At 44.2% G+C, this 27031-nt stretch overlaps 1 protein-coding gene across 1 annotated transcript in view; it reads left to right on the forward strand.

Annotated features, from left to right (window-relative positions):
* PCSK6 (proprotein convertase subtilisin/kexin type 6) overlaps positions 1-27031 on the forward strand; it is a 174531-nt gene that overhangs the window by 47991 nt on the left and 99509 nt on the right. Inside the window, exons 5-8 of the mRNA XM_029952282.1 lie at positions 8846-8956; positions 9489-9632; positions 11260-11336; positions 13389-13477. Of these exons, the coding sequence (XP_029808142.1) occupies positions 8846-8956; positions 9489-9632; positions 11260-11336; positions 13389-13477 (421 nt within the window). The remainder of the gene's footprint in view (positions 1-8845; positions 8957-9488; positions 9633-11259; positions 11337-13388; positions 13478-27031) is intronic.

The raw sequence follows: 27031 nt of genomic DNA on the forward strand, positions 1-27031 counted from the left end.
TGAGTCCAGCAGAATACCCAGCAAATAGTAGACAGACACTTAGTAAATGTTCATTGAAACATATCTCAATTTGCACAGAGTAGGTTCGCATAAACAAGTTATATGTTATCATTTGCTTATCAACTTCTTTTTATGTAACTACTTCAGATGTGAATTGTACCCCATTTGGTAACCTTATGACAAAAATCCTAAAAAAGGCCCAGATGAATTAATCAAGCTGCATCCTGTATCACAAAAGCCTACAATGACAAAAGTACAGACAATACTGGCTGGACACTGGGCATACTGACCAGTGTCTGGTGGGTGAATGTGGGGGACCTAGGCTTTGGCTGCCTGCCCCATTGTCCATGAGTAGAGGCAGATGATACTCAAGAGAGGCAGGGAGAACAAGGGTAACTCTCCTTCATTTCAGCAGAATAAGAACTAACTTATAAATGAGTGAATAGACCCAATTTCTCCGAACACTTTCCCACTACTGGTCTCCAGAATGGGCAGAATGAGTACCATCATCTCTTACCAACATTGAACAGTCATCCTTTGGCCCATGTAGTTCAGCAGATGGCAGGAATTGGTGAAGTGGTCTATGCATTGTTTCTGTTGTGGCTGTAGGATGGGGAAGTTGGGTTAGGGCTAGGTTTGCAGGCACCTCCAAGCCACTGGAGGAGGAGGGAGGTGGTCTTCTACACTGAGTAGGAATACCCTTTAGTTTGTTGGTTCATCTTCCTTCTCCTCTTCCTCTTCTGCTGCCCTGGCTGCTGGGTTTCCAGCTGAGCAGCACCATAGCAGCCCAGAAGCCCCTACCCAACCCCACCCCAAGGTGATACCCTAGGTGGGCATGGGTGTCCCACTGAGACAAGCCATAGTGAGGCTGCCTAATCAATGCTTGCCTGTGGGCTGGCCCCCTGCCCCCCAGGAACAGCAGTGCTACTGTATTTCTTCATTTCTCAAATCCTCATGTGGAAAGTCCTGATTCCCTTTCTACTCCATGAGCCTAGTTGAGTTTAATGATTCTTACCCATTTTGGAATCTTAGACCCCTTTTGAAAAGCTGAGCAAAGTTCTGGATTCTTTCTTTCTCTCTCTCTCCAGAGGAAAGAAATCATACGCTCATATCCACACCACTTTGGCAGTAGTTTCTGGGGTTTCCTGGGGCCCCAGGCTGTCCTTCCATTCTTGAGGGATCCCGGGCCCTGGGGCAAGAAGGCCCCAGCTTAGCTCCCTGCTCTTTTTACATATGCATTAAGCATTGGCTGTCATGAGAATGGGGCCACCTTGAATACCGTAAGGTGACATGTACTTGTCAGGGAGCAGTGTTGTTCTTTCTTTAAATTCCTCAGTGAGTTGGCTTCTTACTTAGGTCTTCACCTGGTTGAAAGTTGGCCCAGTGAGTGTTGGGACAAGGTGTTGAGAGGGGTCCAGTGTTAATGGGAATCAAGATCTAAGCATCACAGACCCTTGAGTGCCAAGGGGTCTTTAGAGCAGGCTGAGCCAACCCCTGGACTTTACCAAGTGGAGGCGGAAGCTCAGGCAGTCTCCCACAGGGGGAGCAAGTCAGAGCCCCATCGCCTACTTTACTTCTGCTTCTCCCTGGAAGGAGGTCTTAAGATTTGATGGCACCTGGACCCTCAGGGGTCTGGACTTCTTCCACAGATTTTCTCAGGCCTGCAGTCAGGCATTGGCTTACTCACAAGCAATCAGTAGAGGGAATGCCCTGTCCTTCCGCAAGCTGTCCTTCCCTTTGATGATGCTAAGGGAGAGAGAGAAGGAAGAGAGCCTGCAGGAGCTGTCCCCCACGTTCTGGATACAACTGTGCATGGAACCCAGAACCTGTATCGAATTAACTCTCAACCAACTGAGAATACCAGTGGGCAGGCATGTCAAGGATTTTAGCATCTTGAGCCAAATGTGTGCATTTCCCCTTGAGATAGTGGGGACGTGAGAGGGTATGGGGTCAAGGATCTCTGCTTGTTGCCTTAGCTTCATCTTAGAGCAAAGACTCTGGAGCCCCCTTCTAGGACTTTCCAGCTCCCACCAACTTCCTGACGCTTCTCAAGCCCTAGGGGGCCTCTATGAGCAGTTGAGAGCTTTTACGGCACGACACGGGCACCCGGTGGCTTCAGGTAGAATGCAGCAGGTTTTCACGCCCTCCCTGGTGGCATTGGCTCATGCATGGGAAGAAGCTACAAAATAAACCCCTTTGTCACTTGTTAACCTACAGCCAATGTGCTGGGCCAGCTTCTGGTCTGGCAGCATGCCTGTGGCCCCCGGGGAAGAGGACATGACCAGGTCTGCCCAAGGCACGCCTGCCAAAACAACGCTTGGCCAATTCTACAGCCAGTAGCACTGATAACCCATGACACCCGTAGGCCATCTAGTGGGATCCTGCTTGCTTCTGTTAGCTCTGTATACACATCTTTAAATTTTACCTTATCTTATCTACAGAACGGCATTCACCAGATGTCTAATTTTAATTTGACTTATCCAGAAGAAAGCTGGAGGGGGCATACCAGGTAAAAGGGACCATTGCTATTCATGTAACCTTGGGAAGATGATAAAGTCTACTGCATGACTAGAATTCTCTCCCCCAGAGCAAATAACTTTCTATGATAAATATGCTGTGTGCTTAGCAAGAAATGTACAAAAAAAATAGATAAAAGGAAAAGGGTCAGAGTGAAGTTTCACCTTCAAAATATGACTTTGAAGAAGTCAAGACACTTTATACAGGTATATACAGGTTTGCTGACAGAGGCAATTTGTGTTTGGGCCAGATGTGGCATTTGGCCAACCTCGCTCTTGATCCAGATCACTTACGGTTGAACTTCTACAAATGATCAACCGTGGTCATCAGGTGGTCCTTAAGACTCCATTGCATTTTCTCCTCTGAAATATGTTTTTCAAAGTCTACTCATGGTTGTATTGTATTTTTAATCTGTAATGTAGTCACTTAACTTCACGTCTTTGTTGAAGAAAGCACTTAGTGAGCTCCCACTTGGTGCCACACATTGCCCGGCACACAGAAGTACAGGGGTGAGTAAAACCCAGGCCCTGCCCACCGGATAGCAGGGAGCAGAGGGGAGTCAGACCGACCCCCACGTATGTTCAATCACAGACTGGCCAGTGTTGGAAGAATGAGGCGCAGGACAAGCCCTTGACCTCTGACAGAGACACACCTAAGTTTGTATTCAGCCTGTATCCATTTTCAATCTGCCTTTTCTCCAGCATATCATTGGTGAGCAAGTGCCTTGTACGGGGCATGCATTTGCTAGCATGACTGAGAGGAAATGAGGGCCACTGAACAGATAATGTCCACATTGTGGGGCACAGGTGGTAGTAAAGAGACATGCAGGAGAGCATAGGAGCCCCTTAGCGGCCAGCCTGGATGTCAGACAAGGTTTCCAGGGTGCATAAAGGTTAAAAGACGAATACAGGGGTGCCTGAGTGGCTCAGTCAATTAAGCCTCTGACTTCAGCTCACGTCATAATGTCATGGTTTATGAGTTTGAGGCCCACATTAAGCTCTGCACTGATGGTGCAGAACCTGCTTGGGATTTCTCTCTCCCACTCTTTCTGCCCCTCGCTGTCTCTCTCTCAAAATTAATAAATTAAAGAGGTGCCTGGGTGGCTCAGTTGGTTGACGTCCAACTTCAGCTCAGGTCATGTCTCACGGTTTGTGGGTTCGAGCCCCACATCAGGCTCTGTGCAGACTGCTAGCTCAGAGCCTGGAACCTGCTTCAGATTCTGTGCCTCTTTCTCTCTCTGCTCCTCCCCTGTTCATTCTCTGTCTCTCAAAAATAAATGTAAAAAAACATTGAAAGAAAAATTAATAAATTAAAAAAAAAATGAATACAAGCAAGTGGCCCAGAAAGCGGGGAGCGCACACCAGTCAGAAGGCGTGCAGCTCATGCCACAGCCCAGCCTGGGACACTCACTGCTGGACGTGAAAGGCCACACAAGAGTGACCTGGGAGTTCAAGGGATCAGATGTGCATTCCCACATTGGTCCTGGGGCAGGGCACCATGACAGTCCTGTGGCCACCCAGACACAAGGGGTGCTGGCCACAGCAATAAAAAGAGGGAACAGAACCCAGATACCTTGAATAGACTGAATGTGAGGCCCTCATGTTGGGGCGGATTTCAGCTTTGTTCAAATTTGGGGAACGAGTGTGTTTTCATGCCACTGAGCTAGATGGGAGAATCAGCAGGCCAAGTGGGGCCTGAGTGGGGAGCAAGCTCACTTTGGGGGCAGCTGGAATGTGAGAGGCGGTGGGAAGAGGTGTTCAGAGCCCTGTGGCCTGTCAGGGTAGAGCCCCAGGTCTGTGTGGGAGGCGGTTCTAGCCAGAGCTGGCCCCAAGGGGCACACTAGCTGTTCCAGCATTTAAAATACTGGTAAAATACTGCTACCTTGAGGACCCCCCTAGCTCAGTGAACCTCCTGCAGCCTTGGCCACCGTGGTCCCTCCTCCGGGTTCCTGTGTGTTCTCGTCACCGGCAGCGAGCAGGGAGGTCTGGCCAAGCCGGAGTTCTCAGATCCACCTTCTGTAGTACAGCCTCATGGCTTCTTAAACATTTAAAAATCTCAGCCCTGATTAAGGCCATGATTTAAACCTGTGTTACTCCCTAAGGACAGCCGTTAACAAATGATCACAGACCAGGTGGCTTAAAACAATAGGTTATTGTCTCACAATCTGGAGTCCAGAAGTCTGAAATCAAGGTATCAACAGGGCAGTAGCTCATCTGAGGCTGTAGTTGAGAATCGTTTCTTGCCTCTTCCGGTTCCTGGTGGCTTCAGGCCAGGAGGGCTTGTGGGCTTGTGGCTGCGTCCCTCCCATCTCTGTCTGTCTTCGACAAGGGCTTGTCTTCCTGTGTCTCCAATCTCCCCTGCCTTTTTTTTTTTTTAAACATTTATTTTGTGCTTTTGAGGAGAGCAAGAGAGCAGGGAAGAGGCAGAGGGAGAAGGAGACGGAGGATCCGAAGCAGGTTCTGCACTGACAGCAGATAGCGCAATGCGGGGCTCAAACTCATCAACCTTGAGATCATGACCTGAGCTGACTAACTGAGCCACCCAGGTGCCTCTCCCCTCTGTTCTTAAATGGGGACATTTGTCACTAGAATTTGGGGCACATTCAAATAATCCAGGGTGATCTCATCTGGAGCTCCTTAACTGTAATTCCTTCTGGGTGGACATACCTTTCGGGAGGCCACCATCAACCCAGTGGAAAACCTATGGAGAGTGAAATGCAACAAGCAGGCACTTTCTTGTGCACAGTATTTCCCCTTCCTTCAATCCAGAGATCTGAAGTTTTGATGAATGTCCCGTTCTCTTCAGAAGGAGGTTAGGCTCAACTCTTACCAGGCATACTTAGGCACTAATGTATTTTATTGTGCTCCAGGGTCATTCAGTTGCAGTCTTACTTGAGTTTAGTTTAGCTCTGTGTCTGTGGCCTTGAAAGGTAGATCATGAATGCTACTGTCTCATCCCCTGCATTTTCACCAAGAGAAAGGTGGGGCACCTCCCAGGGAAGTTCAGAGAGATCCGGATAGGCAGTGAGTGAAGCTTGTATGTAAATGGACAGCCCAGGCAAACTACCAAAGAAATATTATGAAAAGTACTTGAAACCCCACAAAGGATCTTAGGTTGCCTTTTCTAATAAAGATAATCACATGCATAAGGGAAACTAGCCTCAGTCTCCCTCTCAGCCTTGATACTCACCTTCATGACCACGTCACTGTTCCTCTGTATTTGTTCTCGAGATCTGCAGAAGAATCTATTCTGTGAGTGATACCCCCTTGGAGATTTACAGATATCCCTTTCCCGTGAATCAGATCACTGTCCATGAATGAAGATCCCCAGGCATACATGTGTCAGGGTAACCCCTTTAGCAAGGACAGGTACAGATACTATTTGAAGGGGATGTTTTAGTCCTGTGGCTTTGGGTCATCGGCACTCTGACTTTCCTAGACAGGCCATTGGCCCCCGGGATCCAACAGGAGGGCCATCTACAGAACCCTGTATGTGAGCTGGGAGCACAGCAGAGGGTGCTTTGGTCCTGGATGGGACCCCATGGTACTGATGCATCAGAAACACAGTAAAACTCAATGCAACTTTGTTGAGTGGGCAACTGAATAAGCAGCCACAGGGAAATCTGGGCAGGTAGACCTGGCAAATGGCAGAATACAAGAGTCAAGGATCCTCTTGTATTTCTCTGTGGTTGGCTGAGAAACAAGGCAGTGATTGGAGCCAAGGGAAAGTAAATGGGAAGCCCAAACTGAGTGACTACTGGCTGAATCCATCTGTGACAGTGAGGTCACCTGTAAGTCCATCCAAGTAATTTGTTATATTCAGTTCCATTGGCCTGATAGTGCCTCACTGGCTGTCAAAGCCTCCTAATGACCTGGCACAGGAGAGAGGGCTGCCCCTGAGACCAAGCCAGAGGGAGAGCCCCAGACCACGCCAGGGAACCTGTGTCATCCAAACCACTCTCAAAACTTGTGTTAACGTTGGGTTATTACCCAGAGCCCAGTCATGCTTCAGGCTAGGATGCCCACGCTCTTTCATCCCACTAGGGGACTATTGTGTGACTTTGGCAACACACTTTCCCATGCACCTAACTGATTTGGGGAAGTGACCCACTCAGGCTTGGGAGAGAGTTCACTTCCTCCTCTGTAACTGGAAGTTGGGCCTGGTGACCATGGAAGTCGGAAGGTGCTGGATGTTAGTAAGATGGGTGGTGCATCAGCAGGGCAAGATGGATGGGAACATCTCAGTGAGCTTGGAGCCATCAGTGGGATATGTAACACCATGTTTTATAGTGGGATATTTAACAGATTAGGAAATATTACCTTAGGTATTTTATATCAAGTCAGTCTTTCTGGTTCAGGCAGTGATATCTGGAGAGGTTGCAAAATGCCATCAGAGAGTGTTACAAACAAAATATCTTATCATGTAGTTTCCATAGAAGTTATCTCTCCATGGCAATTATATATTACTTAGGACTTGGGCTGGGGGTTAGTTTTAGTACCTGGTCTGAAACTGTTTTTGAGATGTATGTGGTATTTCACTTTTTTTAAGTTTATTTATTTATTTGGAGAGAGAGGGAGAGCACAAGCAGGGGAGGGGGAGAGAGAGAATCCCAAGCAACCTTGCGCCATCAGCACAGAGCCCAGTGTGGGACTGGAATTCACAAACAGTGAGATCATGACCTGAGTTGAAACCAAGAGATGGGCACCTAGCCAACTGAGCCCCCCTGGTGGCCCTGTTTGTGGTGGTTCTAAGGAACCTGGTCTACTTGGGTCTTGTGGACAGAGAGCATTAGTGGTGGGACAGGCTGTGGGACTTCTCCCTGAGCATTTTGTCCTGTCCACCAAGGCTGCCTTGCAGATCAATCCCTACCCTTAAATGTGAGGCTGTGTATGGGGCTGCTCTGCTTTCCTCTCCAGGACAATGTGGGGAAGTCAAGGCCAAGAGAGGTCTGAGGGAAGGTATCTTGCTCCTCTACCCTTGGGTGCTTTTATTCCCTTAAGACTTGCCTTGGGTGTGGCTTCCATGCCCTCTGGGAGCCTTGGGGCTGAGCCTCACCAGCTTTGCCTGGCTTCCAGGTTACCCTCAGCCCCCACTGCCCCCACCCTTGGAGCTATCCCCGACCCCCACTTTCCTCCTCCTTCCACCTTCCCTGCCCTCTGCCACCGTCTGCCACCTCAGAGCCTTCATCACACTCTGGGCTGCTTGGTGGGAGCCCCAACTAGAGTACAGACTCCTGAGAGCAGGGCCCAGGCACCCGCGTCTTGCCTGTCTCCACCCGAGCACCAGACTGAGCCCCAGAGGGAGCCATTACTGAATCAGGCTGGACCATGGCAACAGGACCAAGAAAATGCTTTGCCTGAGGGCATGGGAATTCTTTTTCCCCTGATCTTTTAAAAGTTAAAATAACAATCAAAACTCTTCTACTTTGAAAAACTCTTAAACACACACACACACACACACACACACACACACACAAATGTAAGCAGTTTATGTACACCAGTTCATATGCCAGTGCTCACTCATGACAACTCAGTTCAATTGGGTATTGAACTGGTGTACAATGATGCCCATTGTACAGATGAGCAAACTGGGGCCAGGGAGGTTACCAGATAGCTCTAAGTCATACCACTGGTGAGCATTGGGCTGGATTTTGAATCTAGGCAACCAGGCTCCTGAATTCCTGCCCTTAAATACCAAGGATACCCCCTCTCAAGCTATTTTCCTTGGTGGTGAAGGCAAGTCATGTCAAGGGAAGATTTGTAAAACCCTGAAAATAATCTAGAAAATTTAAATTAACAATAATGTCACCACCAAAGAATTGCTGCTATTAATATTTTACTGTACCCCTTTCTCGATTTTTCTCTGTGCTTGTTTTGGTACCAAGTGGCTGGTGGCTGCTAGAAATTCCAGTGTATGGATTACTATAATTTACTGTCCTTTCTGTAGAATATCTTGCTTTCAGTTGCCAATAACCATTTGATCAATTGCTCTGCTCTCTCCATCCTCATACATGGAGTTCCTTCATATTTGGAACAAGGGTCACCAGACAATTTGCTGGTGATCTCACGTCTTTTTTTTTCTTGGCCCTTTTTTTGTTTTTGTTTTTTGTTTTATTTTTTAGTAGTAGAATTATTTCAAAACCTATGAGAGCGACACTGTTTCCCCTGCTACATCCATAGACGAGTTCTTGGATTTAAATATTGTCACTTTGCAGTGGAAATGTCTCCTTGGTGTTTGCCATCCAAGACCCCTATGCCACAGATATTCATGAAAAAGGACACCCGTGATCCTCTTTAAAGTAAAGAGTAACCGCATCTCTCCCTGCCAGGTGAAATGGCTCCAACAACAAGAAGTGAAACGCAGGGTGAAGAGACAGGTGCGAAGCGACCCTCAGGCCCTCTATTTCAACGATCCCATTTGGTCCAACATGTGGTACATGGTGAGTAGGCTGTGGGCCCTGCTGCCCCCAGGACCCTGGCAGTGCCGTGTTCCCAAGATGGGTTCATTTCCCCCAACAAAGCTAAATTCTCACAGCAACTCGAAACAGACACACTTCACATCTGTGTGAAACCCCTACTTTAAGGCTGGGTAGCACAGACTTTCTCATGAAATTAAAAAAAAATTATGTGAAAGTCCCTAAGGGGTGGTGGAGGAGTCCTTGAGCAGAAGAGTGATTTACGGCAAGCTCAGGACTAATCATGAAGATGAGAGCCCCCCAAAAGGGAGATGATGCCCCAGGAGAACGGGGTGGGTGGATTGCCAGGTGCAGGAAGAGCATGTGGAGCGCTCCCTGGAAACGGGTGGGAGAAAGAGGCTCTGCTGAGGCGTGGGGAAGTGTTTCCTCCTTGTTTACTTGCACACGTAAGCGCGTCCCTGCTGCATTTACAGGGCACCGTATGTGGATCCCACACCACAGTATGTGTGCAAGGAGTGCCCATGCTGGGGGGGCTTTGTGTCTTCTGTGCCTACAGCACTGTGGTGACAAGAGCAGCCGCTGCCGATCAGAAATGAACGTCCAGGCAGCATGGAAGAAGGGCTACACGGGCAAAAACGTGGTGGTCACCATCCTTGATGATGGCATAGAGAGGAATCACCCCGACCTAGCCCCGAATTATGTAAGTCAAGCCCAGGAACGTGCGAGGATATTCAACCATGCTAGTCATTAAATAAATCCAAGTTTTAAAAACCATAAGGTGCCATTTCTCTCCCCTCACCCACTGTACTAAACACTACAGGGGGACACCCAGGTTAAGCATTGGGCTCTTGATTTCCGCTCAGGTCATGATCTCACAGTCATGAGATTGAGCCCTACATTGAGCCCCATGCTGAGCATTGCGCCTGCTTAAGATTCTTTCTCTCCCTCTGCCCCTCCCTCCCTCACGCTCTAAACAAACAATAATACTGAAAACCACGTTGAGAAGGGTTGACGAAACACACTTCCCTCTGCCTCCTGGAGCCCAGGATTTCACAGAAGGGTTTGCTCGGATGTTTGAGGCGTCACATGTACTTCTGGGAATAGATGCTAAGGAATTCAGAAACACACGTGTGGAGATGATCATCCTTCTAACATGAGCAACATGAAACAGGACATGATTGAAGCCTGGGCTCTGGACCCAATTGCCTGAGTTCCTGTTGCCACTCTGCAACTGATGAGCTCTGAGACCTTGGGCAAGTTGCTTCACTTCTCTGTGCCTCAGTGTCACCGTCTGTAAAATGGTATCTCATCGGGTTATTGTAAGGATTAAATGTCTTCATAAAGAGCCTGGCACATAGTGAGTATGATGAATGCATTCAGTATTCTAAGGAAATAGTGCCTAACAACAGCTAAGTCAACCATGTCATATCTGTTTGATAGACATCCTGCAGCCATTAAAAATAACAGTTGTGAAATCAACAACTGAGAGATTTTATGATGTGTGTTTTAGAAGAAAGATATGAAGTTATATGAGTACTATGATTATGAATATATAAACAAAGACATATGTATTAAAAGTAAAATATGAAGAAAATTCTAATACATACTGCAAAATGGATGAACCTTGAGGAATTCAGTGAAATAAGCCAGATAAATGGGCTCCTGGGTGGGTGGCTCAGTCAGTTAAGCATCCGACTCTTGATTTCAGCTCAGGTCATGGTCTCACGGGTCGTGAGCTCAAGTCCCAAGCTGGGCTCTTCTCTGTAGGAGCAGAACATGCTTAGGATTCTCTCTCTTGCTCTCCCTGTCTGCCTCTCCCCTGCTTGTTCTCTCTTTCTCTCAAAATAAATAAATAAAAACTTAAAAAAAAAGAAAGAAGCCCATCACACACACACACACACACACACACACACACACACACACACACATACTCCAGTACTGTATGATTCTGCTGATCTGAGGCACCTAGAGAAGTCAAATTCATAGAGACAGAAAGTAGGGTGGGGGTTTCCAGGAGCTGGGGGAGGGGTGACTTAGTGTCTGATGGGTGCTGGGTGTCAGTTTTGCAAGACACAGATGTCCAGGGATGCATGGTGGTGATGCTGTGTGACCATTGAAATCTATACCATTAGACTTTATGCTTTAAAATGGTTGGGGTGGTACATTTTGTTGTGTACATTTTACCACAATAAAAACATATGTAAGATGATAGTTATCGTAAGAGAGTACCAAGTATATGTTTTTCTCTAACTTTCTAAGAGTGGCATAAAAAACATTTAAAGCATGCTGTGCCGTTTCCCTTCAGTCACTAAGCTTTCATCTCTTAGGATTCCTACGCCAGCTATGATGTCAACGGAAATGATTATGACCCATCCCCACGATATGATGCCAGCAATGAAAATAAGTATGTCACTTTGTCTCCTCTTTCCTTACATGCCTGTCCTTTCCCTGCAGACTCACCGTTGAATTGGCCCCCAGCAGGGATTCCAGAAGGGTGGTGGGGCTTCCTGGCCGGTGGAGTCTGGGGCTTACCCAGGAGCCGGAATCTATACCTGGCACAGCCCTTCGGGCCCAAGACTGCTTCTGTGGGCTCTGCGTCTTCCTTGGGGAAGAAGTAGGAAAGGGATGTTTGGCTAGAAATGGATGTTGGCCACCACTGTTCCCATTTCCAACCTCGTAGGGATATTTGAAAGGAATAACCCTTACATCCAGCAGGCTCCCTGGCCCACTGTGTTAAGACAGCTATTGGGCCTCTTGGAGCACAGAGGTCACGTGCGTGAGCTTCTTTGTCACCATCCGTGATCTTATGAAAGAGAGGTGGGGCATGAGGGATGTTGGATAAATCTGGGTTCAACCCCAGCTCTACCATTCCTGGCTCCTTCTCAGTCTCTTAGGGACTTTGCAGCAGAGACAGTGCTCCCTGCCTCCTGGGGTTGTGGGCGGGGGCCGTGGACAGGTGAAGCTGACATACTGCGGACGTGCTGTCTCATGGTTGTTCTCACCACTTTGCAAATAAAGGCATCAGGGTCTGGAGAGAAAAGTAATGTGTGTACTACAAGTGGCACAAGTCCTGGGGGTAGAATCCAGCTTCACAAACCTGCTCCTGGGAGTTCACTTTGCTGTGTCCTGCTTGTCTTCTGTCTGCTAGCTTGTCCCAGGCCCTGAGCTCCTACCTTTCCTCCAAAACTATTTAGAGGAAAAGAACAAAAGCCCTTTTCTTTCCTCCCCCTGCTGACATGATGCTTGCCAAGGTGCATTCTCCCTCCATATAGTATTTTGCTTTTCTGTAGAGCCCCTGGGGAGTTTCAAATATTTGTGCCCACTCTGTGCTATGCAGGGTGCCTCAGCCAGGCTGTGTTCAACACAACAGACACAGAGCTTTCCAGAGCCTGCAAAGGCCCCAGCCCTGAGGGCTGCTTCCCTGCCTCACGTCCCAAGGTGCCCTTCCTGCTTGGCAGTGAGCAAGCCTGGGGTGCAGGGCGCCTCATTTCCCCGCCACACATCCAGGGAGCATAGAGGAATGATCCAGACACGGCGCAATGACCCATGAAGGATAGGACTGAATCTGGGTGAGACACGGGGCTCTGGGACACTGTGAACAGCCCTGGCCATGGGGCCGCACGAGGTCCACAGAAGGGCAAATGACCCCCTTCCAGGGGTAGCACGTAGACCCAGGACTCTTTTAAAAGGCAGTTTTAAATTTGAATCCATGATTCTCATTCCCCGTGGACTCTCCTTGAAGATGTACTGTTTAAACTCGCCCGTATTTGGCCTCTGCTAGAGGAATTGTCCCGATGCAGCACATTGGCAAATAGGGTCATTACTGAGGAAAGCAATTTGTTTTTTCTGGTAATTTCTTCATAGTCCTTCCGCTACTGTTGAGTGTCCAATTCATGCTCAGCTCCGGCTTACATGGCCGTGGAGGTGATGGGAGGGATCTCCGGAGGTGAGCATCGGGGTGGCAGGTACACAGGGAACGCGTTTGTTTTTTCTTCCATCCCATCAGCCTGGTAGATGTTTACACCACACCTGCAATGTGCCAAAAGCAATGTGCTGTCAGTCGTGTGAACATGTAGCTCTGGATAGGGGAAGCCGGGGTCCCTGGGTTCTGGGAGCAGGAGCCCTCACTTTGGCCTTGGAGTTATGGGAAAGAGCCGCCCCTGAGCAAGGGCTTGCCCTGTGCAAGGTGGCGAGAAGGTCCGGTTCACCTGCTGCTATGGCAGGGACAGGACCATCCCAGTCTGCACAAAGCCTGGCCTGGTGCTCCGTCCCTGACGAGCCAGCCATCGGGGCAGAGGGGAGTGGTGGCGATGAGAGAAGGAGGAAGGACGTAGGCTTTCGCGTCACATCCGGATGTAGGGATCACTGACTGTCTTTGTAGGAGACCTGCACCGGGCACTGAACCCACTATGAACTTGGGGGCTGAGCCCTGACCTTGTTTTCTGCTCTGCTTCAGACACGGCACCCGATGTGCGGGAGAGGTCGCCGCATCAGCCAACAACTCGTACTGCATCGTGGGCATAGCATACAACGCAAAAATAGGAGGTAAGGCTGGGAGTGCGCAGCCTGGGAGCCGTAGGGCCTGCTGCAGGGTGCGGGGGTCCCTCCCCGCAGGTCTCAGCAGCTGGGCCTCTGGCCTTGGCCTGGCCATGGCCTGAAGCCTCATACAGGTGTGCCACGGCCAGGCAGCCAGCGCCCAGTGCCCGGGGCTGGAGGCAGAGGCGTTGCTCACTGTTTGGGCTGAAAAGCCACCAGAAAGGCACTCGCTTCTCTTTTCCAATCCTGCCAGCCTCTGACTCACCATGGTCAACAAGACCACATTGGTTCCCTCCTGCCCATGGTCCTGTGGTGGCTCTTGCCACTTTCATAACACACTGTATCGCCTTTACCTGAGACTAAGGCCTTTCCTTGGCCCCAACTCCTACTTGAACCTGCTGGCCCACTTCTCCTGCCCCTGCCCCTGAACATTAGCCAGAGGTCATTTGTCATAGTGTCCCCCAGTCACACATGCTCTTCCCAATTTATGCCTGGACGTGGAGCATCTTTCCCATCGCCCCCAAAGAACTCTCCCCACCTCTCCCTTTGGCTCAGTCCACCTATGACTTATGGGCAGCTCATGGCCGCTCTGCTTCATGAAGTGTCCCCTGAATGTAGTGGCCCTGCCATCTTGTTCACCACAGGGAATGGGGGTCGGCTCTTCCAAGTTCCTGTAAGGAGCAATGTCTGACCCAGGTGTTTCTGCCTCTGCTGTTGGGCTTCTCCATTTGTGAGCCAAGCTGTCCTTGCTGGGAGAAGGCTCAAGAACAGAGTCTGGCTTCCCCACCCGAGCCTGGCAGTTTGACAATTCAAACTGGCAGTTCCACAAGTCCTCCGAGGTAATGAGATGACTGGGAACTGAGCAGGTGCAGGCCACGAGCATGAATGGTCCTTGACCATCCAGGTCGCTTGGGGGCGCTACTATCCTCACGTGGGACTCTCAGTTTGGAGGTTCTCATGCTCACTCAGCAGGCATGCGAGGATGCTGCCTTCCCAGGGTACTGCCTTCCCTGATGCTTTGCCTTTGCTTGGGCAACTTTTCCTTTTGCCTCTGACCCCTCAGGTCTACTATGAGCCGCATAGGTGGGGAGGTTGGGCCACGGGTTCTCTGGATCACCCAGTCCTTAGGGAACTTCTTTAATTTTGAAAAGAGAGTCCTCAGCTTTTACTTAACTAGTATGCCCTGCCTGCCCTTCCCCTTGGAAATCTTTGAAGTAGCTGGGATTTTATCGTTTTATGATAGCATTAGTCACCAAGGTATGCCCTGCAGACAAAATCTGGACATTCCATCACCTGGATGCTCCTTTGTGGATAGATGTTGAGATGTTTTAAGTTCTCCCTGGAGGTTCTGATGAACCAATGCTCCTAAGAAGTCCCTCCATAAACTGTAGGACCAGGCTGACCCTGGTCCCGATCCCACTCCTCCTGTCCACTATCTGTGTGTCCTTGGACAACTGATGTAACCTCTCTGAACCTCGGTTCCTTAACCTGTGGAGAAAGAATGGCCAGGAGTCAGCTGGCCCCCTGGGTCTGTTACAGGGGTGAAGTGACATGCCATGCATGAAAACACTGGCTCAGAACAAGTCTTCAGGGAGCCTCTGAGCAATTCCATCCCTTTCGCTGGAACTCAGAGGCAGGAAAAAAGTGGTTTGTATTACTTTGAGTGAGAGGTAGACCCCACCTTTGAGGTTGCCTGAGCCCTGCTCTCCCAAAGACCTTGGGCTGGTAACATTGACATTCTCTGGGAGCTATTAGAAGTGCAGAATCCTAGCCTCCATCCCAGACCTATTGAGTCAGGATCTACATTATAATAAAATACATAGAGGGTGTGACAACAAATGACAGCTTGAGAAGTGCTGGTTTAGAGGGTTCTGGAGTCAGGCAGGTAGGTAACACCTATACTGTGGGCCTTGATGAGCAGCCAGTGGAGTTACAGAAGTAAAGAACCTCCAGAGAAAGTGCATGTGAATATGGTTTGTTCTCACTTATTGAAACTTACTCCATATTCATTGCAAAATTGTATACCCAAGTTGCCTAAATTCTGAAGAGATCACTTCTATGACCAGGGCTTAGGGACAGAAATCTATTTGAATTAATGCATTTAATATCTTTGAGTATGAACTGTATGATATAATACCATGCTAGCCACTCAGGGGGAGAATAAGGATAAGACCAAAACAATCTGGACCTCCAGGAGCTCCATGTGTCTTTGGGATGAACAGCGGAAACCCGAAAGATAGTATGGGACCAAGTACCAAAATGGCAGAGGCAAACAAGGGGGTCCCAAGCATGGCAGGGCAAGCACCTGATGAGGGAAGGAGGACGATACAGCACAAGCTCAGCATGATAGATTTCAACTGGGAGTGAGAAAGTGTGGGTGACAAAATAGGGTCTGCAGTATGGAGCGTGCCTCATAGGGTTAGGGTCCATGGGGTGGGGCTGGCATTGACCCAGGGAACCTGTGACAGCTATGTCTCCAAAGATACTTGTAAGCAGGCAGCCACCCCTGGACAGGGCAACCTCAGGCACCCCTAACAGACTCCCTCTCGGAGTCTGCACACCACAGAATTTCTCTGAGTTGCCCATGGAACTGACCATGAGCTTGCCCTTTCATTTTCTTTTTTTTTTTTTTAGCTGTTATTCAGGAAATTATAATGTGTATCCTAACTCATTCCAATCTTTCTGGAATTACTGTTATACTACTTCACGTGTCATGTATGAACCTAAAACAGATTATTTGAACTCACACTACCTCTCATTCTTTGTGTTGTTGTTTTTATGTCTTATTTCATATGTTATAAACCCATACACATTGTTATTCTTGCTCTAAACAGTTGACCTGAAGATATTAATGCAACGAATGCATTTGCCTACCTACTTACCATTTCCAGTGCTCATCCTTAGTTTCTAGCTTTGGATTTCTATCTGGTTTCAATTTTTCTTTAGCCTGAGAATTTCTTTTCATGTTTCTTGAGGTGCAGGTGTACTGGTGACAGTTTATGTCAGCATTTATCTGAAAGTGTCTTTATTTCATTCTCATTTTTTAAAGTTTATTTATTTTGAGAAAGAGAGGGAGAGAGAGTGTGCACATGCAAACAGGGGAGGTGGGGGGTGGGGAGCGGAAAGAGAATCCCAAGCAGGCTCTGTGCAGTCAGCACAGAGCCTGAATCAAGGCTTGATCTCACAAACTGAGATCATGATCTGAGCTGAAATCAAGAGTTGGACACAACCAACTGAGCCACCCTGGCACCCCCTATTTCAGTTTCATTTTTTATTTTTTTCTATGTTTATTTTTGAAAGAGAGAAACAGAGCACAAGTAGGGGGCAGGGGACTGGGCAGAGAGAGAGGGAGACACAGAATCCGAAGCAGGCTCCAGGCTCTGCACTGTCAGCACAGAGCCCAACATTGGGCTCAAACCCACGAACGGTGAGATCATGACATGAGTCGAAGTCAGATGCTTTGGCTGAGCACCCAGGCACCCCTCATTCTCATTTTTGAAAGAAATTTTGCTGCACACAGAATTCTAAGGTGACAAGTTTTTCTTTCAACACTTAAAAAAATGTTCTTCCATTGTCTTCTGGCATCCATTGTTTCTGATGATGAGTCCGCTGTAATTCCTGTTGTTCCCCCTTTATGTAATGTGATTTCTTTTTGTTTTTTCTCTTTGTGTGTTACCTGTGACTAGAATGCCCTTTGGTATAATTTTCTTCATGTTTATCTAGCTTGACGTTTGCTTTGCTTCCTAGTGGCTTGTTCTTATTTTTTGGTCTAAATTAAATGCGGAAAAATTTCTGTATTGTTTATTTAAATTTTTTTTCAACATATTTTATCTCTCCTCTCTTTGGGCAGTAATTATAGTTGTTAGATTGATTGATATGCCTTACAGGTTATTAAAGCTGTGTTCATTTTTTAAGCCCTTTTTATCTATGTGCTAAAAATTATATGATTTCTCTTTACTTTCCTGAGATTCACTCTCTTCTATCTTTTGTTTTAGATTCTTTAACATACTTGTAAGAGTTACTTTAAAGAGTTGTTCTACTAGTTCTAATATCTGGGTTATTTGTGGGTGTTTCTAATGACTGAGTTAGGAATGGGGTCACATGCTCCTGTATCTTTGCACATGGCTAGTAAATTTTTACTGTACACTAGACATTGTTGTGCTACATTGTAGAGACTGAATTCTATGATCTCTGAATGCTGTAGAGTTTTGTTCTAGCAGTCAGCTCAACTTGAACTTCTGATGGTTTATTAGTTTTTTTATTGTTTATTTATTTTTGAGAGAGACGGAGTGCAAGCAGGGGAGAGGCAGAGAGAGAGATAGGGAGATACTGAATCTGAAGCAGTCTCCAGGCTCTGAAGTCTCAGCACAGAGCCTGACAGGGGGCTCGATCTCATGAACCAAGAGATCATGACCTGAGCCAAAGTCAGATGCTCAACCAACTGAGCCACCCAGGCGCCCCTGATTAATTTTTTTATGGTTGATCTCTTTCTGATTTGATCTTAGACTTAGGAATAATTCTTTATCCCAACCACATGGTCTTTACTCTTAGATCATGACCGTTTTGGCATTTCAGTGGAAAGACTAAAATGTTTACAAGACCTCTCACTTGGCGAGACTCAAACTCCAAATTGACTCCCCTACAATGGGCAGCAGCTGAAGTATCTGCTCAACTCATTCAGCCTCCAGCTGTTCTTTTCCTCCGGAACTTCTTCGAGTCTTTCCCAAATATGTTGAGTTCAGGGGTCAGCCAAGTGTTTGAGAGGAGTTTATATGTCCTCTTCTGTAGGTCTCTTTCTGAGATTTATCTCAACTCCCAGCTGCTCTAGCAGTCCCAAACTCTGTCCCATGACTCCCCAGGGAGCTAGATTGCACTTTCCTGCTTGAGTTCTAGCCTCTCCAGACCAAGAGAACTGGGGAGTTTCCCCCAGAAGAAAGGTTATGTAAACTTGCATCACATCTAATATAGTTCCCTTCTTTCAAGAACAGAATCCCCTGCCTGCCTCTGCTTTCTTCTGGTTGCTCCCCAATACATTAAAATGTTGCATTTCTATTTAATAAATATTTGGGGGGGAATTTATAATTTTCTTTTTAGAGGAATTAGCATGCTAGAACTAAAACTTGTGGTTTATATTTCTTTACCAAATAGATGGTGTTTTAGGTATCTATTGCTGCCTGACTTACCGCAAAATGTAGCTGCTTAAACAGTGAACATTTGTTACCTAGCAGAGATAGCAGCTCGCAGCCTCTCATAACGTTGCAGTCAAGCTGTTGGCTGGGACTGTAGTCTGAACGCTTGACTGGGGCTGGAGGGTTTCTTTCCAAGATGGGTCACTTATTTGGCTGTTGGCTGGAGTCCTCAGTTCCTTGCTGGCTGGTGGGAGGAGTCATTAGTCCTTGATTCCTCACTATGTGCACCTCTCCATAGGGTTCTTAGAGCATCCCAATAGCATGGAAGCTAGCTTCGTTCATTTAAGGTGATTCAGGAGAGAGGAGGAACAGCAATTTTTTTAAGTTTATTTGATTTATTTCTGAGAGAGAGAGAGAGAGAGTGCAAGTGGGGGAGGGGCAAAGAGAGGGGAGGAGAGAGAGATTCCCAAGCAGGCTCTGCACTGTCAGCATGGAGCCTGATGTGGAGCTCAAACTCACGAACTGAGTTCATGACCTGAGCCAAAATCAAGACTCCGACGCTTAATCAACTGATCCACCAAGGTGCTCCAGTAGCAGCAATGTTTTTGATGACCTTGTCTTAGAAGTCCCATACCCTCACTTTAGTCATCCTCTGTTTTTTAGAAATGGACCATTAAGTCTAACATATACTTAAGGGGAAAGAGATTAGGCTGCACTTTTTGCATGAAAAAGTGTCAGAATTTGTGACTATTGTTTAAAGTCACCACAGATGGACTCCTGATATTTATACAATAATACTATAAATATTAATATATAAATAATAATATTTATACAAACGGAGTAACTTTTCCACCAACTTTATTTGTAAAATTGTATGTTTTGTATATGTTCTATCACATTAAAGTGATTAAATCTAATGAAAGAATTAGTGGATCTAATTCACATCTTTAAAATAATATTCTTACTAATAAGTCAAGATAACTCCAAAATTTATGTAATAATTTATCAAAGTAGGGAAGAACACAAAGAAGGTAAAATATCTAGATCCTGGTGAAACTAAGAATACCCAGTACTTATGGAGTGTTTGCTAGATATTAGGCACTGATCTGAGGTCTCTATATGAATTAACTTATATAACCTCCATACAACACCATGTTACAGATGGTGCTGGTGTCCCCATTGTACTGATGAGGGCCACAGAGATTAAGTAATTTGCCCAAGAACGAACCAAACTGGCTCCAGGTCCCAGGTCTTCACATCTACTCTTTGACAGAAATCTTTAAACCATACATACAGGGGCACTTGGGTAGCTCGGTTAATTAGGCATCTGACTCTTGATTTCCACTTAGGATCTCATGGATTGTGAGAGCGAGCTCCGGGATCAGGCTTGGGATTCTCTCTCTCCCTCTCTCTCTGCCCCTCCCCTGCTCATGCTCTCACTCTCTCTCAAAATAAATGAATGAATAAACTTAAAAAAACACCTATACACACACACACACACACACACACACAGATGGATGGATAAATAGTGAATGGATGACTATTATTTCATTGACATTTGATCATTCTATACTTGTTTTTAGCAAAATATATAGCTTAAAATAAATATAGCTTAATCTAATACAAACATAACACAATAGAAATAAATCAAATTGAATAATTTCTGGACTGCAGATTTAATTTTATGTTTACATTTTATTTGTTTAATGTTTAATCTCATGCTTAATTTGATTGGTGTAAATAACAGAAGAAAGAAACTTAACTTGAAATGAAGACATTGCTGAACTTTACATCAACATTTCATTGTAATGAAAGAGCCCTTTTCAGTTAGTAAAAACAAAACAAAACCTCAGTTGTGAAAATCTTTAAGTTACTTTTCTAATGCCTAATTTGACTTACGTGAATTTAACAGAAGAAAAACAAACTTAACTTGAAATGAAGGAATTGCTTCATTATGATGAAATATTTTCTCAAATAATCCTCTAAGATTTTTTAAAGAAAACCAAGATTATGAAAATCTTTAAGAGTCTAGGGTTACTTATTTTTAAAATTACGTGTTTCCCATATTAGAATATTAGCACTTCAGTTCCTCCTCACATTCTCACCCTCATACCTTGATTCATATTGTTCTCATTGTCCTTAAATTGTCAGGGTTTGGTGGTAATCATCTGTCACTGTGATTCTCACACTTGTTCAGTCTTGGTTCACCACCATCATTTTCAGCATGGCATCTCCATTCCCAAATTATTTTTTTAAATTTATTTTGAGAGAGAGAACACCAATGCATGAAGCAGGAGAGAGGCAGAGAGAGAGAGGGAAAGAGAGAATCTCAATCAGGCTCTGTGCTGTCAGTGTAAAGCTAGATGTGGGGCTCAACCCCCCAAACCCTGAGATCATGACCCAGGCCAAAATCAAGAGTCGGATGCTTAACTAACTGAGCCGCCCAGGCTCGCTGGATTTTGTCACTGAGTAATGTTTTTCAGGAAAGGCTTACAGGTACTGTCTCTCCCTAGTTCTCTCATCTCTGAGAATGCCCAAAGGTTGCCTTTACACTTGAATTATATGTGTTATCTATTATATACTTATAGAATTAGCAAACATCTCCTGTTTGTCCCCTAGATTCAGTGTCGTTTGGACAAATTTGAGGTCAACCTGATTTTTTCCCCGATAGGTGATTGTACTTTTTGGTTTGCATAAATTCTTCCTTTAAACATGAAGTCCAGTAGCTTTGCTGGACCAACTGTGAGTGAGGATTTTTCTATAGCAGCTGTTCTTGGGATTCAGTATTATTGAAAAGATCTGGGTATTTTTTTTTATTCAGGCAAATTTTCTTCTGTTATGGTTTTGAATATTTTGGCTTCTATGTATGCAGTTCTATTCTTCATGCATTCCACTTATACATATATTGGCTTTCTATTTCTTGACTTCTATATTTCTTTCTAATCATATTGAACTTTTTGTTCCTTTTCTAATTTATTTATTTAATTTTCATTATTTTTAATGTATTATTTATTTTGGGGGGAGAGAGAGAATCTGAGCATGGGAGGGACAGAGAGAGAGGGAGACAGAGAATGAACTTGTGAACCAAGAGATCATACCCTGAGCTGAAGATGGACCCTTAACTGACTGAGCCACACAGATATCCCTATTTATTTATTTTTAATTTTTGTTTTTTCAGTTTTTCTCAAGCTTGTCCTCCATGTCTTTGGGAGTTTTGCCAAAGTCTTTTTGCCTAGAGAAAGCTCCAATAATGGCTTTCACTTCTTTTTTTAAGTTTATGTATTTATTTTGAGAGAGCGAGCAGGACAGGTGCAGAGAGAGAGGGAGAGAGAGAATCCCAAGCAGACTCCACACTGTCAGCACAGAACCCGACATGGGGTTCAAACTCATGAACTATGAGATCGTGACCTGAGACAAAGTTGGACCCTTAACCAACTGAGTCATCCAGGCACCCCAAGGCTTTCGTTTAATGTCTTTCTTCTATTTCTGTCCTGAGGATGAACACACTTCGGGCTCCTTTCTTTTGTCTTGTCATGTCTTCATCAACTCTGTATATTATCTTTGATCTCTTGCTTCAGTGAGAAGTTACGTTTTCATTAAATTATGAAGAAATGTTTATTTATACAGTTATCATTTTCTTGCACTTGTTATGCCCCCTTTTTCCTTATTTCTTACAGCATTATTGCATAGATGTTATGCTGCTCACTTTCTGGTTATTAATAATGACTAGCTGGAGAGTAGATGAGGGCTTTCCCTCTAGGCTGGTAAGATGCTAAAATATGGAAGGTGAAGAGTGGGGAGGAGCAGAGGAGGGAGCAAGGCTGCAGGCACCAAGAACTTGAACTTGTGTTTGTGGTCCCAGAGCCAGTCCAGTAGCTAAAGATCTCCTCTCCCCTCACCAGTCAATTAGCATTAAACTCACATTATACTCACCACAGTGGGGATGGGGTGGAGCCAACTGTCACTTACTTCTCCTCCAACAAATCATGCCACCAAAAATGTCTGTTCTTGGAGAAGATGGTGTGTGTCTGTGTGGTTCCTGGTTAGACCTCACTATTTCTAAAATAATAGACTTTTCATTTTTGCTGTGAAACAATGCGGTGTGGCAAAGAAACATCCCCTGCCCCTCCCCCAGCCACCGCCCCGGACCCAGCCACCCGTGCCCCAGTCATAAGCCCCTCAGGTGCATCATCTACTTTACAGAGAAATGATACATCCTAGGGAATCACGGAAGCATGTGTCATCTTTGTTGTTTTCAGAGAGGAAAGTGGGGTACTCCAAGTTTAACTGGAAGTCCCTTCCATTTCAGAGAAATCTTCAATATTTTAAGATTTAAGTTGTACATTGTTGATTTGTGCCTTTTTTTCTACACATAATATTTCAATAAAAATCTCTTTCAAGCTTTTTATGTTGTTAGACTAATCATTTTTGTGACTCTTGGGTTTGGGCTGTTGCTTAGAAAAGCCCAAGATAATATATCGATTGTCCTGTATTTCTTCTAAAACTTTTTTAGAAGAATAGTTCATCTTAAGACTTTTATGGTTTTGTCTTTTGCATTTAGCTTTTTAATCCGTATGGAATTTATTTCTATGCCTGGTGTGAAGGAGAGATCTAACTTTATTTTTCACCATAGTTAATATTTACTGATCTCCACATGCCACCTTGATCCTATTAGTTTCATTAGCCTATTTGTTTTTAATCCCTAAACAATACCTCACTTTTAAGTATTATAGTTTAAGAGGATTTTTTTTTTGGATAATTTATAGGACAAATTTCTTCTTATGATGCTTTTTCAAAAATTTCTTGGCTATTCTTGCACATTTTCTCTTTCAGATGAACTTGAGAATCTGCTTGTCAAGTTCCATAAAAAATCCTGTTGGGATTTTGATTGGGATTGCATGGAAATTATAGATTAATTGGGGGAGAATTGACATCTTTACAATATTGAGTCTTCCCACCCAGGAATATGGTATGTTTTTATTTATTCAGGTCTTCTTTGACATCATTTAAAAGTGTTATCACTGTCTTCCTATCAATCTTATGCATTTCTTATTAGGTTTATATCCAGGTTGATTTTTTTAAATTATGTTTTTTCAATTGGTTATTATTGAGATGGGTACAGGAAAGCGATTGATTTGTGTGTGTTGGCTATTTGTATCTGGCCACCTTAATGAGCTATATTGGTGCTATTATTTTTTGTTTTCATGGCTTTTCCATACAGATGGAAATAAAAGCTCTCTGTAAATGTAATGGTGGTTTTTATCTCTTTAATAACTCTCATTTCTTTTTCATGTCTTATTTCAATGTATCGGACTCCTGATGCATATTAAATAGTCATGGTTTATAGGTTTTGTTGTTTTATTTCCTGCTTCTCTAGGAATGTTCCTAGTATTGTGCCATTTGTAGATGTCTTCTGTAGGTTTTCTGTAATTACTTTTTGTTAAATTAAGGAAATTTTTATATTCCTAGATTTCTAAGAGGTTTGATCAGGAATGGGTCTATTGACTTTTATCACATGTTTTTTAAAAAGCGGCTACTGAGATAATTATATTGCTTTTCAAGTTTACTATTTAATCTGCTTAATTTAGTAAATTATAGTAGTAGATTTCCTAATGCTGGAAATTTCATTCTTCCATTCTTAGCATAAATTGTACTTGATTATGAGTACTGTTCTTTCAATACACTGCTTGCCATGTTCAGTTGTTAATGGGTTATACATGGTTTTTAAACCTTTGTCTGTAAGATGCATTGAACCACAGCCACTGTGTTTTGTGATGTCTGTCTCCAGTTTGGCTGTGAGAATTATGCCGGTTTTGTAGAATGAGTAAGGAAGTTTTCCATCTTTTACTGTCCTCTGAAACAGTTGATACACTGTGGACATTGCCTGCTTTCTTAAATGTTGATAGGGCTGAAAAGTCAATCTGACCAGACAGGGTGACTCTCTGTAAAGGACTAAGTCTATTCAGGTTTTCTATTTCTCCCTGAGGAAATTTTGGTAGTTAAGTTTTCCTACAAAGTTATTCATTTCTCCAGATTTTCAAATTTATGACCTGTAAATTTAATATTGTATTCTTATGATTAAAAAGATATATGCTCTACATTTATACTTATAATTGTTCCTAATCTTATTTGTGGCATCTTTCCTTTTGTTCCTTGATTAGATTAAAGACAAATGTGCTATTGTATGAAATAGGTTTTATCCCAAGAACAAGGTTTTGATCCTTATTACTATTATTATTTGAGTTTTTGTTTTCTGATTCATGAATTCTACTTTTCTTTGCTTATGAATAATTCCTTTGGCTTTTTAAATTTCTACTATATGTCTTTTCCTAGTTCCTTGAAAAGAATGTGTAGTTCTTTATTTTCAGGCTTTCATGTGCTCTAATAAGTAAATAAATGTTCTATATATTTTTTTCCTATTACCTATTTCTGGTTTTAATTATACAGTGTTCTTATTGTTATTTGTTGCTGAGTAATTTTTTCAGCTTTGATTTTTCTTTTCAACTGAAGAGCTATTTATAAGGGATTTAAATTTTTTTCCAACTGGATAGATTTTTTTTGGCACTCCTTTTGTTGCTAATTTTTAACTTCGTTGCATTGCGATCAGAGACTGTTCTGTATAGTTTCTGCCTTTTGGAATTTGTTGAGTGTTACTTTGTGGTCTAATGCATGTTCAATTTTTGTAAATATTCCAATGGATTTTTCAAGAGTATTTTTATTCTACGCTTATTGAGTATAAAAATCTATATAAATTAGATCAGGGGTTGCAGCTGGGAGCCCACAGATTGCCTTGGTCTCTATTGAGTTTTGTGTGACTCACACAGGTGTTTTGTTTTGTTTCGTTTTAACTTGAGTGAACATTTACAAATCAAGGGATTTTATATGAAGATACAGATTTGGAGCTTCTCTTGGAAAATCAGAAGCTCTGGCCATGCAGGACATCATGGCTTCATGGCAACTGTTAGCTGGAACAGTGGCTGTTCCTTCAGAGAACAGTTCCTCCGTCTCTCTCACTGCTTAGTTTGACAGACTGTCTACCTCGGCCATTTGTCCTGCCTTCCGGGTGCCTGTAGGAATCTCTATCACCTGTGGGCCTGAACAAGCTCACTCAAAGTTTTGGGAGTCTTGCATTCTATCTGCCTGGTCAGCTTCTGAGAAGGGACGTTTGTCTCCATGGTGACTGTGGATTTGTTGATTTCGCTCAATCTTTGGTGTATAAATTTCACAGCTATGTTACAAGGCCCACAAATGTGTTCATCTCTTGCTGGTGTCATGAATCTTTCTTTAGTCACTATAAAAATCCTCTCTGTTTCATTCTCTTTTTGCCTTTAATTGTTCTTTGGCTGGTAATAATATTGCCATATCTGCTATATCCTCATAGGTTTTTCATTCTTTTATTTTTAACCTGAGTTCTGTAAGCAGCATGTATCTGGCCTTATTTACATATTTTTTGTACAATCTAAGAATTGCTTTGAAGAGAGAATTTGATGTGTTCACACCTGTTCTGATTTCAGATATATTTAAGTTTATATCTGTTACCATATTTTGCTTTCTTGTAATTAACTTACTTCCTTATTTTTCCTGCTTTTCTTTCTTTCTGTTTCTTTACTTCCCTGCCCTTTACTAGATAGATATAGTTTCTTCTCTCTTCTTTGTTTCATCCTGATGGCTTGAAATTTCTACATTCTAATCTGCTTTCTAATCGCCTGAAGCACACATACTTGAATTTATATTGTCCTATGCTGTTTAGCATTAATCAGTACCTATCCCCTTCTCCTGAGCAAAACAAGAACCTTACCATAATTTCCCTTCCTTCTGCCATCTTCTCTTCTCCTTCATCACCTCCCCAAACTGGGACCATCCAGGATTGCCACCCCATATTGTTATTAACAGGTTTACATTATACAACAAGTTATGTCACCTTAACCATAAAGGTGGACCAGTTTCTTTGGTCACCATCGTCTTGGGTGCTGGAAGAATACCTAAGCTCAGTCTTCCAACGCTCTGTTACCCTATCTATTCAGCTGGTAAATTTTGAAAATAGTTTACCTTCTGGGACTTCCAGTTGATGTTTTAAATTAAAATTTTATTTGAAATAGTAGTAAATTCACATGCAGTTGTAAGAAATAATACGTAGCAATCCAACGTATCCTTTACCCAGTTGTCCATAATGGTGACATCTTACAAAACAATAGTTCAGTATTACAACCAGGATCTTGACACTGATACAGTAAGATACAGAATAGTTCCACCACCTAGAGGATCCTTCATGTTGCCCTTTTCTAGCCACACTTACTCCTGCTCTAACCCCATTTCTTAATGCCTTTGCAACCACTAATCAGTTTCCCACTTCTATAATTCTGTCATTTCAAGAATGTTATATAAATGAAACTATATACTATGTAGCCTTTGGGATTGGTGTTTTTCACTTAGC

Source organism: Suricata suricatta, chromosome 9, assembly GCF_006229205.1.
Source record: "Suricata suricatta isolate VVHF042 chromosome 9, meerkat_22Aug2017_6uvM2_HiC, whole genome shotgun sequence".
Classification (NCBI taxonomy): domain Eukaryota; kingdom Metazoa; phylum Chordata; class Mammalia; order Carnivora; family Herpestidae; genus Suricata; species Suricata suricatta.